Source organism: Bos taurus, chromosome 21 (assembly GCF_002263795.3).
Source record: "Bos taurus isolate L1 Dominette 01449 registration number 42190680 breed Hereford chromosome 21, ARS-UCD2.0, whole genome shotgun sequence".
Lineage (NCBI taxonomy): Eukaryota > Metazoa > Chordata > Mammalia > Artiodactyla > Bovidae > Bos > Bos taurus.
Window position 1 is genome coordinate 34,028,447 of NC_037348.1, and position 15,375 is coordinate 34,043,821.

General features: G+C 46.7%; 1 protein-coding gene and 1 pseudogene across 3 annotated transcripts in view; both read left to right on the plus strand.

The window, feature by feature from the left end:
* Positions 1 to 15,375, plus strand: part of EDC3 (enhancer of mRNA decapping 3) — a 55,300-nt gene that overhangs the window by 36,849 nt on the left and 3,076 nt on the right. For all 3 annotated transcript variants that reach the window (XM_059879061.1, NM_001435118.1, NM_001435117.1), the window contains 2 exons: positions 7,821 to 7,974; positions 13,260 to 13,477. In XM_059879061.1, the coding sequence (XP_059735044.1) occupies positions 7,821 to 7,974; positions 13,260 to 13,477 (372 nt within the window). The remainder of the gene's footprint in view (positions 1 to 7,820; positions 7,975 to 13,259; positions 13,478 to 15,375) is intronic.
* Positions 422 to 563, plus strand: LOC112443285 (uncharacterized; annotated as a pseudogene).

The following is a 15,375-nucleotide window of genomic DNA, read 5'->3' on the forward strand; positions in this document are numbered from 1 at the left end:
ATGGGTTTGGACTTCTGAGTAGAAAAGAAGACAAACATATGAGAGAAGTGACAAAGGGGAATTTGATAGGATTTCATGATTGAAGACAGATTGAAAAGGGTTGAATGAGCAAGAGGATTAAAGGCATAGTATGTGCAGGGCATGAATGGCGATGAGAGTCTGCTGTAGTTAGAGTGCATGAATTTAGAATAGGCCAAGTCTACTTGTTTTTGTGATTTTCTGCCTGCACTGCTTTTTGGCTGAGCCCTAAGAAAGCAAATGGTAGTGTTGCCACACTAAGGGACTTAATAATCATTAAAGGCTTCCATGAAGGGGCTTCTGTAGGGTCAGAGAATTGAGTTATGTAGCTGCGTGGGGACTCCTGAACCTATTTCTTTATCTACAAAGGGATAATTCTTGTCATTTAAATAAGGTCATGTGATTGCAGCCAGTTAAGCTGACTGTGCTGTCTTCCCCACTTCCCCACGGGGGCCTGGTGTGCAGTGGCTGCAAATAGCACCCTCCTCGGTAGTGTATGCAGTGTGTTGCTGCACAGGTTGCCCTAACGGACCTTGGAGATAGCCCTTTCCAGTGGACGTTCATGACTGCCATGCTGTCATCAGTCTAGGCTCCAGACTTGTATGTTAGGTGCCTTTGGAAAGCCCCAGGGCACAGTGACCGGGGTCCACACTGGCCAAGTCATAATGTCCATTCATACCAGGCTTCAGAACAAGGAGCATGTGATTGAGGCCCTCTGCAGGACCAAGTTCAAGTTCCTTGGCCGCCAGAAGATCCATATCTCCAAGAATTGGGGACTTGCTAAGTTTAATGAAATTGAAAACATGGTGGCAGAAAAGTGGCTCTTCTTGAATGGTTGTAGTTAGATACATCTAACTACATCCCTAATCGTGGCCCTCTGGACAAGTGGTGGGCCGTGCACTCACGAGAGCCTTGGTGCTGCCCCTCCTTACTCATGCTCACCAGTAGATCCTGCTTTCCTGTCAAGGAAATGTAGAAAGCAGCCAGTGCCATGCCAAGCTTCCAATTATTGTTCAGTCAGTAGTGTGAATTGCAGAGACATTCGCAGTAAAGTTACTTCAAAGCATCAACATTTATAAAATTTTTGCTAGGCACTAATTTTTCTGGATCCTCTGGGTAAGTCCTTGTCCGTCAGGGGTCTTAGGATATAGGGTAACCAGATGTGTAAACAAGTAAATTATGGAGGTGTATGCAAGATTTAGAGATGGCAGAAAGGGGAGGGGAAGGAGAAACATTATGATCGATGTCATAGTATTGGGTGTTCAGGGGTATCAACTATCCTGGGCACCATTCTAAGCTCTTCATATGCTTATCACAGTTTTCGTAGCATCTCTGGGGTTACACTGTTATACCCTTTTTATGTATATATTTTAAAGTTTATTTGTTTTTGGCTGCGCTGGGTCTTCATTGCTGTGTGCAGGCCTTCTGTAGCCGTGGCAAGTAGGGGCTACTCTTGCGGTGTGCAAGCTTCTCGTTGGGTGGTTTCTCGTGGAGCATGGGCTCTAGGCATGCAGACGTCAATAGTTGTGGGCTTAGTTGCCCTGTAGCATGTGGGATCTTCCCAGGCCAGGGATCAAACGCGTGTCCCCAACACTGGCAGGCAGATTCCTATCCCCTGTGCCGCCAGGGAAGTCCCAGAGTTTTAAGAGTTTAAGTTCAAACTAAGGGCTAGGGAGTCTGGAGCCATCACATTACGGTCTGACACCTGAGTTTTGATCAAGGTACCAGTTTGTCATTTTAAAAACTGAATTGGTCTCTGCAAATGTGACTTTTTTGCTGTTATATGCTCTTTGCCATTTCATAGCCACAAGTGTCTAGCCCGGCAAGGAACGAGTTGGATTTCAGTGTATCCACCATCCTGCTTGAATTCAGTGTATCAAAGCTAAGTTAGTTATTCACTCTCACCCATATCTTTTACTCCTTAGTTTCCCATTTCTTTCAGTGGAATCACTATTCTTTTAAATGTCCAGCGTGAAACTTTGTGGCCATCTTTCCCTCTTCCTTCTCATAAAAATTCATGACTAGAAAGAACCCTGGAGGCCATTTTTTTCTAATTTAATAGCACGCTGATTCCTTCTGCAGCAGTTTTGACAAGGAGTTTACCTCTATCCTCAGTATTCATTGACTCCAGATTCTCTTCTTCATGTGTGGCCCTTGAAATTGTCATGATCTTCTAGTTTATGGTGCTACCCTGCAGGCTCCCTTTGTCTCTTGAAATCAGTTCTGCATAATGTCATCCTGTATGAAACAACCTGACGTCTGGCCCGCCCACCATTCTAAGCGAGTCCTGCGGTAGGCCTTGGGCTCCTGCCACACCCATTCCAGCCCCTGGAACTTTGTTCGTAGCCCCTCCCCCACCCTGGGTGTGCTCTCTTTTTTATCTTTGTGACTAGGATTCTGCCTGTCTTTCAAGTGTGGTTCAGATTGAGGATTTGACACTTCCTGCAACTCCTGGCTTGAAATCCACATTTTACACTTGTGGTCAGGATTGTGTTCTCTGATATTTGTACATATATTTTTTTTCTTCCAGCTAGATTGTAAGACTAAGAATGTGGTTTGTTCTCATATTCTTTTTATTTATTCTGTTTCCTGCCGTTCCCCACCCTACCACTGGCTTGATGTATTACTACATTTGTAAACATTTGTTGATCATGTTTGGATCTTTCTTTTTTCTCCCCGACTTAAAAAAAAATTTTATCTATTTGTGGTTGTGCTGGATCTTGGTTGTGGCCATGTGGGATCTAGTTCCCTGATCATGCTCTTCATTGGGAGCGTGGAGCGTGGAGTCCCAGCCACACTGGACCACTAGGGAAGTCCCTCCCCAACTTTTTATATTGAAAAAAATCAGAATTTCAGAGAAGTTACTAGAATAATAGAATGAACAAATGTGTGTCCTTCATTTAGATGAACCAGTTAACATTTTGCTACATTTACTTTATAGAAATACATAAACACACACCCCTGAACAACTTGAGATTTAGTTCATTATATTTTGTTTTTTACATTTCACCCCTACTTACGTATGTATTCAACAGGATGTTGCTCTTTCCAGTCACACTACAAGTTTGCGCTCAGAAAATTTAAAATTAATACAGACGTATTATCTAGTATGCAAAGCTTTCCTGTTGTCCCAATTATGTCCTTTATAGTTGTATTTTTAATCAACCGTTGCGTGTTACATTTATTTGTCAGATCTCTTTCGTGTCCTTTAATCAGGATAGTTCCCACAACTTTTGTTGTCTTTTGTGATACTGACGTTTGTGAAGAGTCTAGACCAGTTGATTTGTAGAATACCCCTTAGTTTGGATATATTGTTTCATTCTGATGTGTTTCGTGTTAAACATTTTTCCAAGAGTTTGGTGGCGCTCTGTCTCTTGTGGGGTGTCACATCATAAGAGGACACAGCATCAGTTTGTCCTTCCCTGAGGCAAGTTTGATCTCTTGGTAAGGTGTTGTCCAACAGATTTCTTCTTTGTAAAGATACTTTCCCCTTTGTAATCAGTGAGTCATCTTTGTTAGGAAGTCCTTTACCTCGAGTCCAAAGCTTGTTCCACTAGAGCTTTAACCTGAAGGAATGAGGCCCAGTGAGGCTAGGAGGTTGGTCTTGCTGTTAATGGGGGAGGAACAAGTGGGGAGTCAGGAACATCTCACCACACTTGCCTTTGGTTACAGCTGGGCTCTCATCCAGCTGCAGAATGGAATGCCCCGAGGCTGTTGCACAGGTTTCCTTCCCATTCATTCGTGAATTCAACACACACTTCTGTAGCCCTTCCACTAGGCACTGTGCTAGCACTGAAGGCACAGTGGGAAAGGGGATATGGCAGTGAACAAGGCAGAGTCACTGCCCTCGTGGAGCTTACAGTCTAGCAGAGTAGATAGTCCAAAAGGAAGGCACAAGTTACTTACAAATTGTATTAAGCACAATGAAGGAAGTAAGCAACATGCTGAGACTGGGGGATATTTAAACTGAGACCTGAAGAAGGAAGAATCAGCCATGTGTGGTGTGGAGGAGCATTGAAAGAGAGAGGAGAATGCCAGAAGAGGGAAAGCATGTGAGGGAACGAGCTTCCTAGGCCCACAAGGAACCTGGAATACTCAGGACCCAGAGGCAGCCAGATGCCTGGAGCCTCTGGGGTTGAGTTCCAAGGTAAAGGAGCTGTAGTATGCGGGGCCAGATCATGGGAGGCCTTGTGGACTCTTATAAAGAATATTAGGAGTACTTAGCTTTCTTGTAACAAATTCTTCTTTCAAAGATACACCTGACACCAAATTGCGTTTTATGGCAGCCTTAATATACGTCTTCAGGGGCTGTCTGTACATTGTGGGTCTGAAGGTGTGAATTTACCAGTGGTTTTATACTCCAAAAAAGAGCTCATGATATTGCCACCCAGTTATGTGACCACCACAGGGTGGAATAAGAATTCATACTCCTAGAGAAATCCCTGTGCCCGTAACTGAGCTCTGCTCCTCATTGATAAGACATGGGATACACACAGCCTTTCCAAGTATGAGGCCCTGCCAGTGTGAGGATTGAGTTTGGATTGGAGAGGACACTTTGCCGTGGGTAACACTTTTCTGTTACGCAACAGAAAGGCTGGGAGGTTTGAAGGAGTGGGAGGGATGTACGTGCAGAGGCTGTGGAGGAAGACCTGACACGGCACTGGAAGGCTTCTGAGGGTGGGGAAGTACATGGAGGGTGTGAGGGCATGTCCGCGTGTCCTTAAGGGAGGGAAAGGCCCCAGATGGTGTGTGCTGAAAGGAGCAGTGTGAAAGAGACAGAGACATGAAGAAGGGGCAGCGTACATGACGCTGGGCCTCGGGGCTTCACGGCCCTGCCTCCCCGTCTGTGGGGCGAGCTGTGCGGGGAGGAAGTGTCTTCTCTCCTGGCCTGTACTGGGTGTGCTTAAGCTGTTTTCCTTGATACCCTAAGGTTAATCAGATCCTAAGAAGGGCTCTGCTTGTCACGAACTGGCTATAATTATCTCTCTCTTATTTCACCGACAGCTGTAAAGAACATATTAATATTAAGAGAAGCCCTACCCACTACTGTTATTGCCTTGGTTCCCAAACAATTAACATCCACCTTCCAACCCAAACATAATTGGGCTTGGCCCGTGTTCAGGCTTCTGCAGTGTTACTGTTCGCACTTCACACGCTAGGTTCTTGGTGTCCTTCCTTCGGAGTTTATTTTATTCCCTCTGCTTGTTTCTGATAAGCCAGTCTGCCTGTTGGACTTTGTGCGTAAATGTTGAAAAGGAACATTTTGTGGTGCTGGCATGTTCCTTTTAGAGAAACAGAGTAGGGTACAGTGAAGTCCTGGACGCTGTGACTGGTAGACTGAACAGAAAGGATTCCTGGCCAGATCTTTCCCTGGGCTACAAAATGTGCCAGTTCATCAGGGCCCCTTCCCCTTGGCACAAATCAGTGAGATGTAATAGACACGGTTTCCGGCTGCAGTAGCCAGCCGTCTAGAGTAGGGTAAGCTCTCCTCCCGCTGTGCCATCAGCCTTGTACCTCTAGGAACTGTGAGGAGAAAGCAGAAAATGCTCAGTCTGCCCTCGGAGAGCCCTCAGAACTGGAGAGGAGGCACCTGCACGTGTAGCACAAGACCTAGTTCCAGAAAGAAAGTTCGATTAGTGGAGGGGCAAGCACAGGATGCACTGCCCTGGCCTGTTTCAGATTCGCCAGAAAGGGAATAAGTAGGCAAAGAGCTGCATGGACTGGAGGGAAAGCTCGCCTTGCGTGACTCTGCAGGTGAAGAGGGTGTTTGAAGTAGGCAGGTGCGTGACTTGTCTGACAGGTTTAGGGTTGTTAGTGTCTTAGGATTCCTGAGAATTCATTCACCCTTTTCCACACTGCTATCAGTGGTTCCCAATTAGTTCTGATAATATGTGCATGTCTGAAACCGACCATAATAAATGGCTGTTTAATCGGCTGTTGACATGCAATCAGGCTACAGCCCCCAGCATCAGCATCTGGGGTGTCAATGGCTCACTTTTCAGAAGGGGCAAGGGGCGAGGCTCGGCTCACTGCCTGTCATGTCTGCTCCCAGCAGGATTAGGACTCAGACAGGTGGAGGAGCTCAGTTAACCAACAGGACAGTGTTCGTTTTGACATGGAGATGGTTTTTATTATTACATTATTATTTTGCCTTTCCTTGAGAGAATATAGACATGGGTACTGTAAGTTCAGTCTTTATGCTTGGGTTTCTGTTGTTAAAATGTATAGCCACAGCCTGATTCTCTGTGGTTTTAGGGATCTATGTAGGCAGGACTGGATAATGGATAGAACCTCAGGAAATTTCTCCTGAAATCATCAGTGAGGAAGAGAAATTTTTCTATAGAGGGCTCTGGAACCAACAGGATGGCGATGAACTTTCTGATGAAAACTTCTGCCTTAGAGTTCAGTCACACAAGAAACGGTAGATTGGCATCATTTATACGTTTGAGTACCTGATGAGATCTTGCCTCTATTGGTAAATAAATACAGCTGAGATGACAGAACTGAGGTGGGGGTCGAGGAAGGAAGAGGCTTATATCCCTACTTTGAGGGGTTTACATTCCAGTACAGATGAGGACACAGGATCTAAAAAGGCACCTGAGGGACTTCCGTGAGGGTCCAGTGGTTAAGACTCCACGCATCCAATCCAGGGGCCCCAGAGTACATCCCTGGTCAAGGAACTAGATCCCACATGCCAGCAGCCAAATACATTTTTAAAGTGGTGTGGGGGGCATGTGATCCATCCAGACAAAACTAGATACATGCAAAATCCCTTGATAACTTGCTGATTGGAACCTGTGTTTCTGTCTCTGAGCCCAGGGCTCACTGGCAGAGAGTTTGCTCCCTTGGCAGTCCAGTATCTTTAACCTTTGTAAGGTGGCATTGGAGGTCAAGGCAAAAGATCACAGTTTTTGACTTTGCTGTTTCTTTCTTATCCTGGTTTTCTGGGCTCTGAAACAGCACCTTGCTCCTGGACATGTAATGCTATAGACTTCTTCAAGTGTACCGAGCTGCTGAAGACTTTGACCTCGTAAAACCAAGTGTTTTTGATGGTGTACTTTCAGTGACTGTGGTTTTCCCTAACCTTTATTAGTTGCAATTCGTTTATAGTGAGTAAAAGATTTCTTCTCAGTAGCTTAAAGCAAACCATAGGTTACTTTCCATGTACTCTTTCTCTTTGGTAAGAGTTTTAGGTTACAGTCACCCAAAGGGGGAGAAAACAACAAATTATTCGAGAAAGCAAGTTTCTAGTTGAATTTCTTTGGCCAAACAGAAGGGCTAAGTAGAGGAGAGTAGGAGGAAGAGGATGTGGGGAGCAGGTGGGGTGAACAGGTCATCCTGCCTGAAAATTGAATAGCGCGGACCAGAGGGTCAGGAGGGTTAGCGAGTGTCTTTTCCACTCTAGGGAAGAATAAGGGGTCTGCTTATGAGGAAAAACCTCACAGCCAGGAGGGGCATTTCCCCTACTTTGAGAAAAGCATGTTGTAATGTGGTTGGCAGCCTTTTCTTGATGGTACCAGGTACATGTTGGTGGATTTGGCCTCTTCATGGTCTAAAGGTAAACTTCTAAGAGAGGTTAAGTTCACCCCGGCTCTGTGGTAGCCTGAACAGGTTGTTACGTAGTTCCACATCGACTGCTTGAGCTCTGGAGAGCTGCATAGCATGCCTTTGTCTTGGACTATGCAAATGGGCTGAAGAGGGTCAGTCTTAAAGTCTTGGCTTTCGCGGATCAACTTCACTATTTGAAGAACTGGTTTCCTGTAATCACTTTGCCTTTTTCCTCACCTCCTTTCAAACTGCAGACTCTGGCCTGGTTGTCCCAAGTATTTCCTACGAGCTGCATAAAAAGCTGTTGGCTGTGGCTGAGAAGCATGGCTTGACTCTGGAGCGGAGACTGGAGATGACAGGCGTGTGTGCCAGTCAGATGGCATTGACCCTGCTCGGAGGACCCAACAGGTAAATGCCTGCAGGAGGGGGGATGGGGGTGAGTGTGGGATGATGCTGCTCTGCCTCGGCGCCCCCATGGTGCCTCACACACGCAGGGGTTCTGCTGCTGCTCCTCTAACACGAGTCTGTAAAGTCACTTGCCGGGACGCCACACAGCGTTTGTTTGCCACTCTCACCCTGTCCTGGGAGTCCTTGTTATTCTTCCAGTGCTTACGCATGCTCAGTCGTGTCTGACTCTTTGTGACCCCACGGACTGTAGCCCTCCCTCCAGCTCCTCTCTCCATGAGGATTCTCCAGGCAAAAATATGGGAGTGGGTTGCCATGCCCTCCTCCAGGGGATCTTCCCGACTCAGGGATTGAACCCGTGTCTCTTAATGTCTCCTGCATTGTTGGCAGGTGGATTTTTTTTTACCACTAGCACCACCTGGGAAGCCTCTTCTCCAACAAACCACTCTTTGATTCTTCCTTCCTGGAAGCAGTTGACTCTAAGACTCCTGCCAACTAGCAGAGGCTTGCCTTCTAACCTCCAGAGACCCAGTTTTGGTACAGCTGAGTGATAGGAAACTGCTGAGGGTACTTCAGTAATGATGTTGCTGCTACTGCTAAGTCACTTCAGTCGTGTCCGACTCTGTGTGACCCCATAGATGGCAGCCCACCAGGCTCCCCCGTCTCTGGGATTCTCCAGGCAAGAACACTGGAGTGGGTTGCCATTTCCTTCTCCAGTGCATGAAAGTGAAAAGTAAAAGTGAAGTCGCTCAGTTGTGTCCGACTCCTAGCGACCCCATGGACTGCTGCCCACCAGGCCCCTCCGTCCATGGGATTTTCCAGGCAAGAGTACCTGAGTGGGTTGCCATTGCTATAACATGATTAGTTTTGTGTTTAAAAACTTTGGCTGAGTAGATTAGCAGAGACAAGATTGGAGGCCATGAGACCAGTTAGAAAATTGTAACAGAAAACTGAGCCAGGGGCCAGGTGATGATAGTCCCAAGTAGGGAAGAGGGGATCAGAGGAGTAGATAGATGAGGGAGCTTTTTAAGGTAAAATCAAGAGGCAGGGTATTGAGTGGATATGAAAGGTGATTGAAAATAAAGTGTCAGTGATCACTGAGCTTAAAGCGTCCTAGCCTGAACGCTGGGCTAGACAGTGACAGCAGTCACTATGATAAGGAATGTGGGAAGAGGAGCAGGCATGGAGGAGGTGGTAGGTTTTGTTTTGGATATGTTGAGTTTAGGACTGTGAGACATGCAGATGGACTACTAGCAATCTGGATCTGAAGTTTAGAAAAAGGTCTGAGCAGAAGATAGAGATCGGAAGTCATCAGCTGGTATGTGGTATAAGAATAGGCAGGCTCCGTTAAGGAGAAGGTGTGAAGAGTGGAAAGGGCCTGGGGTGGAATTCTGGGAAACATCAGCATTAAAGCCTAGTTAAGAGATGAGCCTTCCAGAATAGCTAAGAAAGTTTAAAGCCAGAGAGGTAAGAGAACCAAGAGGGCAAGGCTTAAGAACCAAAGAAATAGTGTTTAAGGAATAAAGGAATGGTTAGCAGTGGTGATGCTGAGCGAGCAAGCACATTTAAGGTTGACAAGTGTCTGCTGGATTTGTCAGCGAAGAGGAGGACATTGCTAGTCTTGTGGGAGAGTTGTGGCTAAGGTGATCCACACTGACAGTGAGGTTCCCCTCCTTGCTTCTCCACCCCTCTCCCTGTAGAGTTGTGTTCATCCACCTTGCCCCTTGACTTAGGCCTGCTTTCCTACCCGGATCTCTGGCCTGGCCTGGGGAAGAGCCAATGGAGACCGCAAAGGAGGAAATAGTGCAAGTTGCCCTCTGCAGTATATCATGCTCTTGGGTCTGCTGACCGTTGAACCTTCTCCCAGAGCAGCCACTGGGGCAACCCTTGGAATAAGCTCTTCCTGGAAGTATTTGAGGCCATTAAGTGGCTTCCCAGAAATAGCAGTTTGGGGGCAGGACCTGAATGTCCTTCTTAAGTCCATTCCTCTTTGTGGAATGGACTTCTTGTGGTTGACTATCCTTGTGCCTGTCTGTTCTTTCAGTGTCTGAGCTCTCAGAAGGGCCAACAGTACTGTTCTTTGCAACAGTTGCTGGCTTTCCTTTGAGGAAGATACCTCCGTAATCACTTTCACGTATGTTAATTGTTGTTCAGTCATGTCCGTCTCTTTGAGACCCATGGACTGCAGCACACCAGGCTTCCCTGTCCTTCACCGACTCCTGGAGCTTGCTCAAATTCATGTTCATTGAGTTGGTGGTGCCATCCAACCATCTTGTCCTCTGTTGTCCCCTTCTCCTCCTGCCTTCAATCTTTCCCAGCATCTGTCTTTTCTAATGAGTTGGCTCTTCGCATCAGGTGGCCAAAATATTGGAACTTCAGCTTCAGCATCAGTCCTTCCAATGAATATTCAGGGTTGATGTCCTTTAGGATTGACTGGTTTGATCTCCTTGCAGTCCAAGGGACTCTCAAAAGTCTTCTCCAATACCACAGTTCAAAAACATGAGTTCTTTGCACCTTCTTTATGGTCCAGCGCTCACATCCATACATGACTACTGGAAAAACCATAGCTGACTAGACAGACCTTTGTTGGCAAAGTAATGTCTGCTTTTTAGTACACTGTCTAGGTTTGTCATAGCTTTTGTTCCAAGGAGCAAGCGTCTTTTAGTTTCATGGCTGCAGTCACTATCTGCAGTGATTTTGGAGCCCAAGAGAATAAAGTCTCACTGTTTCCATTATTTCCCCATCTATTTGCCATGAAGTGATGGGACTGGATGCCATGATCTTAGTTTTTTGAATGTTGAGTTTTAAGTCAGCTTTTTCACTCTCCTCTTCCACGTTCATCAAGAGGCTCTTTAGTTCCTCTTTGCTTTCTTTGCCATAAGGGTGGTATCATCTGCATATCTGAGGTTATTGATATTTCTCCCAGCAGTCTTGATTCCAGCTTGTACTCACCAACCCAGCATTTCGCATGATGTACCCTGCATATAAGTTAAATAAGCAGGGTGACAGTATACAGTCTTGACGTACTCCTTTCCCAATTTGGAAGCAGTCCGTTGTTCCATGTTCAGTTCTAACTGTTGCTTCCTGACCTGCATACAGATTTCTCAGGAGTCAGGTAAGGTGGTCTGGTATAGCCATCTCTTTAAGAATTTTCCACAGTTTGTTGTAATCCACACAGTGTAGTCAATGAAGTGTAGCTTTGGTGTAGTCAGTGAAGCAGAAGTAGATGTTTTTCTGGAACTCTCTTGCTTTTTCTATGATCCAATGGATGTTGGTGATTTGATCTCTGGTTCCTCTGCCTTTTCTAAATCCAGCTTGAACATCTGGAAGTTCTCAGTTCACATACTGTTGAAGCCTTGCTTGGAGAATTTTGAGCATTACTTTGCTAGCCTGTGAGATGAGTGCAATTGTGCGGTAGTTTGAGCATTCTTTGGCATTGCCTTTCTTTGGGATTGGAATGAAAACTGACCTTTTCCAGTCCTGTGGCCACTGCTGAGTTTTCCAAATTTGCTGGCATATTGAGCACAACACTTTAACAGCATCATCTGCAGAGTGATGTTAAGTACCATGGTATGTTAAGTATCATGCATTTTTTCACTGTGCCTTCACAATAGCATTTAATTTGCTCCTCGTTGCTTCACCTTGAAGGTAAATAGTAGACTGGGTTTTAAAATGAGCAAGCTAGGGCTCAAGAGAGCAGAAAGACTTGGCCCACGTGACACTGGTGGTTCACGGTGAAGCTCGGTCTCCAGTGCCTGGACTCTGACCCCTGCTGTTGGGTCTGTGGGTGTTGTGGTCTGTCTTGAGTTCTCGGATGGGGCATGCCTCTGTGAGAGGAAGCGTTCATTTAGGGAATAAACCCGGGGGAGTCAGATGAACTCTGCAGTTATCTGTGAGCAGGGAGAAGTACTCACCATATTGCCTTACGATGCAAACATGGTGGGGAGAAATGAATGACTTGGTGTATATGAAAGTACACCACCAAATTCCCCTGAATTTATTTGGAGAGTGAGGGTTTCCTCTTTGGCTTGACAACATCTGTCTTCCTCTCTTTGGGGAAAACCCATAAGTGACTGTCCCTGCTCCACCCCAAGCAGGGACCTAAGCCTCTTTCTGGCTGTTCATCTCCCCTGCCTTCCTGCCCGGAGGCAGACAACACTGTCTGGGAGTTGGGCATAGCTCTAGGGCTAATTTTAACCCCCTTATTTACGGCTTCTCTGAGACCAGAGGGGTCTCAGCCTTTCTTTTGGGTTGGGGGGGGTGTCTCCACTTTGAATGGCGTAAAGCTGAAAGTGACTTCATCAGAAGTGAGTGTCCAAGGCAGCTCCCAGCCGGGAAGCCCTTAGCCGTCTGCCTTCTCTGTGACCGGAACTATGATACCAGCATCAGTTGAGCCCTTTCTGTGTCGGTTCCTGTTCAGAGTGCTTTACATCCATTCATCTACCCAGCAGTCTATGAAATAAAGTAGCTCCAGCGTTGCCCTTATTAGCTTACTGGCAGCTCAGAGACGAGAACTTGGACTGGCAACTAATTGAGTATGATTTACAACTACCCTCTTTGGTACTTGCTGTGAGTCTCTTAGGAGTTGAGCCAGAGTAATCCTAGAAGGAGTGGGTCAGAGATTTGTAAGTGAAGGGCTCTCTGGGCAGGTGAAGTAGTTTGAGCAGAACCAAGAAAGAACCTTCAGGTGCAAGAGAGAGTGATGAGACCAGTCTTGCTGCAGCAGAGCAGGCACATTGGGGAAGAAGAGTCAAGAAGGCTGCAGAGGTGGAAAACCTCTTTGCCGAGAAGTGTTTGATGTAATAGGTCCTACAGTGAGAACAAAGTGTTCTTGGTTAGAAAGCAGTGTTCTGGCACTGGTGGTTTACGGAACAAGGTCAAGGGAACTGCCTAGTGTGTGCTAAGCCACCTCAGTCGTGTCTGACTCTTTGTGACTCTGTGGACTGTAGCCTGCCAGGCTCTTCTGTCCACGGGATTCTCCAGGCAAGACTACTGGAGTGGGTTGCCATGCCCTCCTCCAGGGGATCTTCCCGACCCGGGGATCGAACCCAGGTCTCATGTCTCCTGAATTGGCAGGTGGGTTCTTTACCACTAGCGCCACCTAAGAGGACACAAAGATGAAGTGTGGGCCAGTGGGAAGGCCACCCTGTGAGCTTGGCCTGTAGTGGATTTTGTCCATCCCCTCTAGAACCTTGGCCCTGAGAGCAGCAGGTGCCAGGGGGTGTCCGGTATAGGGGGCAAAGGTTTGGCAAGTCTCGGCTGATGATGTTCTTTACCTTCTGTTCCAGGCTGAATCCCAAGAATGTTCACCAGAGGCCTGCAGTGGCCCTGCTGTGTGGGCCTCACGTGAAGGGGGCTCAGGGCATCAGTTGTGGAAGGCACCTAGCCAACCACGATGTCCAGGTCATCCTCTTTCTGCCCAACTTCGTGAAGATGCTGGAATCCATTACCAATGAGCTGTCTCTCTTCAGCAAGACCCAGGGCCAACAAGTGTCTAGCCTTAAAGGTGAGCCCTCGCACAGGGTTGGGGAGCCCTCAGTGCTTTCTTGGTCTGGTGGCGCCGCCCAGTGGCGACAGGCGGAAAAAGAGTAAAGAGCGCTTTGCTCATGAGTAGTAGTAGAGTCTGATCTGATCTGAGTATTAGAGTCTTAAGGAAATAAATACCTTTGGTGTCGACTTGCCTACTTTCCATCCCTTCACCTTCTTCCTCCTCCCACCACTCAGATGGAGAGGTGGGTATCCATTTATTCGTTTCACAGATAAGTACAGAATGGGTGCTGTTGCTGACACTGGGGATATGGCGGTAGATTTTTATTTTTTCTTAATCCATGCTTTTGTGGAGCTTACATTCTGGTTAGGACAGATGACAAGTGACATTTCTCTCAGGTCAGATGGTAGTAAGTGTTATGGAGACAAATAAAACAGGGAAGGGAACTCGAGAATGTTGGAGGGTTGGGTGGAGGGAAGCAGTAGACTTAGACATTTCAGGGTCTGTCATACAGGGCCTGTGGGTCTTTATGTAAGGTTTGAACTTTGAGATGGAGAGTCACTTTAGGAATAAGTAGCAGAAAGATATAATCCAGCTCGGGTTCCAGACGATCATTACGTCTATTGTTTGAGCGCAGACTGTAGATGTACACAGAATTATTAAGGCTGTTGTAATAATTGGAACGAGAAGTGATGGTGGCTCAGACAGCATGAAAGTGATGAAAGGTGGTTAGTTTCTGAAGCAGTATTGAAGATAAGAGTTTATAGATTGGATGTAAAGGATAAGAGAAAGAGAAGGGTAAGGAATGACTCCAAGGTTCTTGACCTGAGTAACTGGAAGGATGGAGGTGCCATCACAGAGATGTGAAGAGCTGGGGGAGGTTTGGGGAAGAAGAGCAGAAGCCCATTGGATAGGCAGGTGGAAATGTTGATTGATGGAGATGAGTCTGGAGTTAAGTGAAGGGATCCAGTCTGGAGTTACAAGTGTGGGGAGGTGGTATTTAAAGCCGTAATGAGCCTGGATAAGGTATCTTTTAGGAAGAGAGAATAGATAGGTTGTTAGAGTGAGTTCTTTGGATAGAAGTTTAAGGGACCAGCTAAGAGACAGGGAAAGAGTGGTCACTGAAGGAGAAGGAAAGCCTGGAGAGTCTGGTACCTGAAAGACAAGTAAAGAAAAGAGGGTGTGAGCAGCTGTGTCAGCAAGCCTTTCTAGGTTGAGTTCAGATGAAGATTGAGACTTCATCTGAAGTCTTCAGCCACCATCACTTCTCGTTCCAATGATTACCACAGCCTTAATAATTCTGTGTACGTCTGCAGTCTGCACTCAAACAATAGACATAATGATCACCTGGAACCCGAGCTGCATTATATCTTTCTGCTACTTATTCCTAAAGTGACTCTCCATCTCACTCAGACTCAAAGACTTGACTGCTGGATCCAGCAGTGTGGAAGCCCCTAGTGATCTTGACAGGAGCAGTTTCAAGTGGTATGGTGAAACGTGGTCTGATTGGAGTGGGTTGAAGTGAGAACAGGGGAGAAGTGGAGCAAGCAAATGCGGCGCAGAGAAAGGGCCTTTCCAGGGATCAGATGGCAAGATGGGGCCAGAACCTCAGTCTTAACTCGAAGGGAATATGCTATTCCCACTCTCAAAAGCCTCAGGGCTCACAGGGACACCCCCATCCCCACCTGTGGTGGCCTGTTCTGAGACTCTAATTGAGGTATGTCAGTACTTAAGGCTGAGACCTGGGGAGGGATTCTCATATGTGGGTTCCCCCTCTTAAGATCTGTAATATGATGTCCTTTTCCAGGCAGTTATTCTTCCTCAGCTGCCCACAAGGCTTCCTATTCCAGTTGCTCCAGGATGTTTACCCTTGAGTTTGGTCTGATTTCCGCTAGTCTCAGTTTAACCTCTTAGGC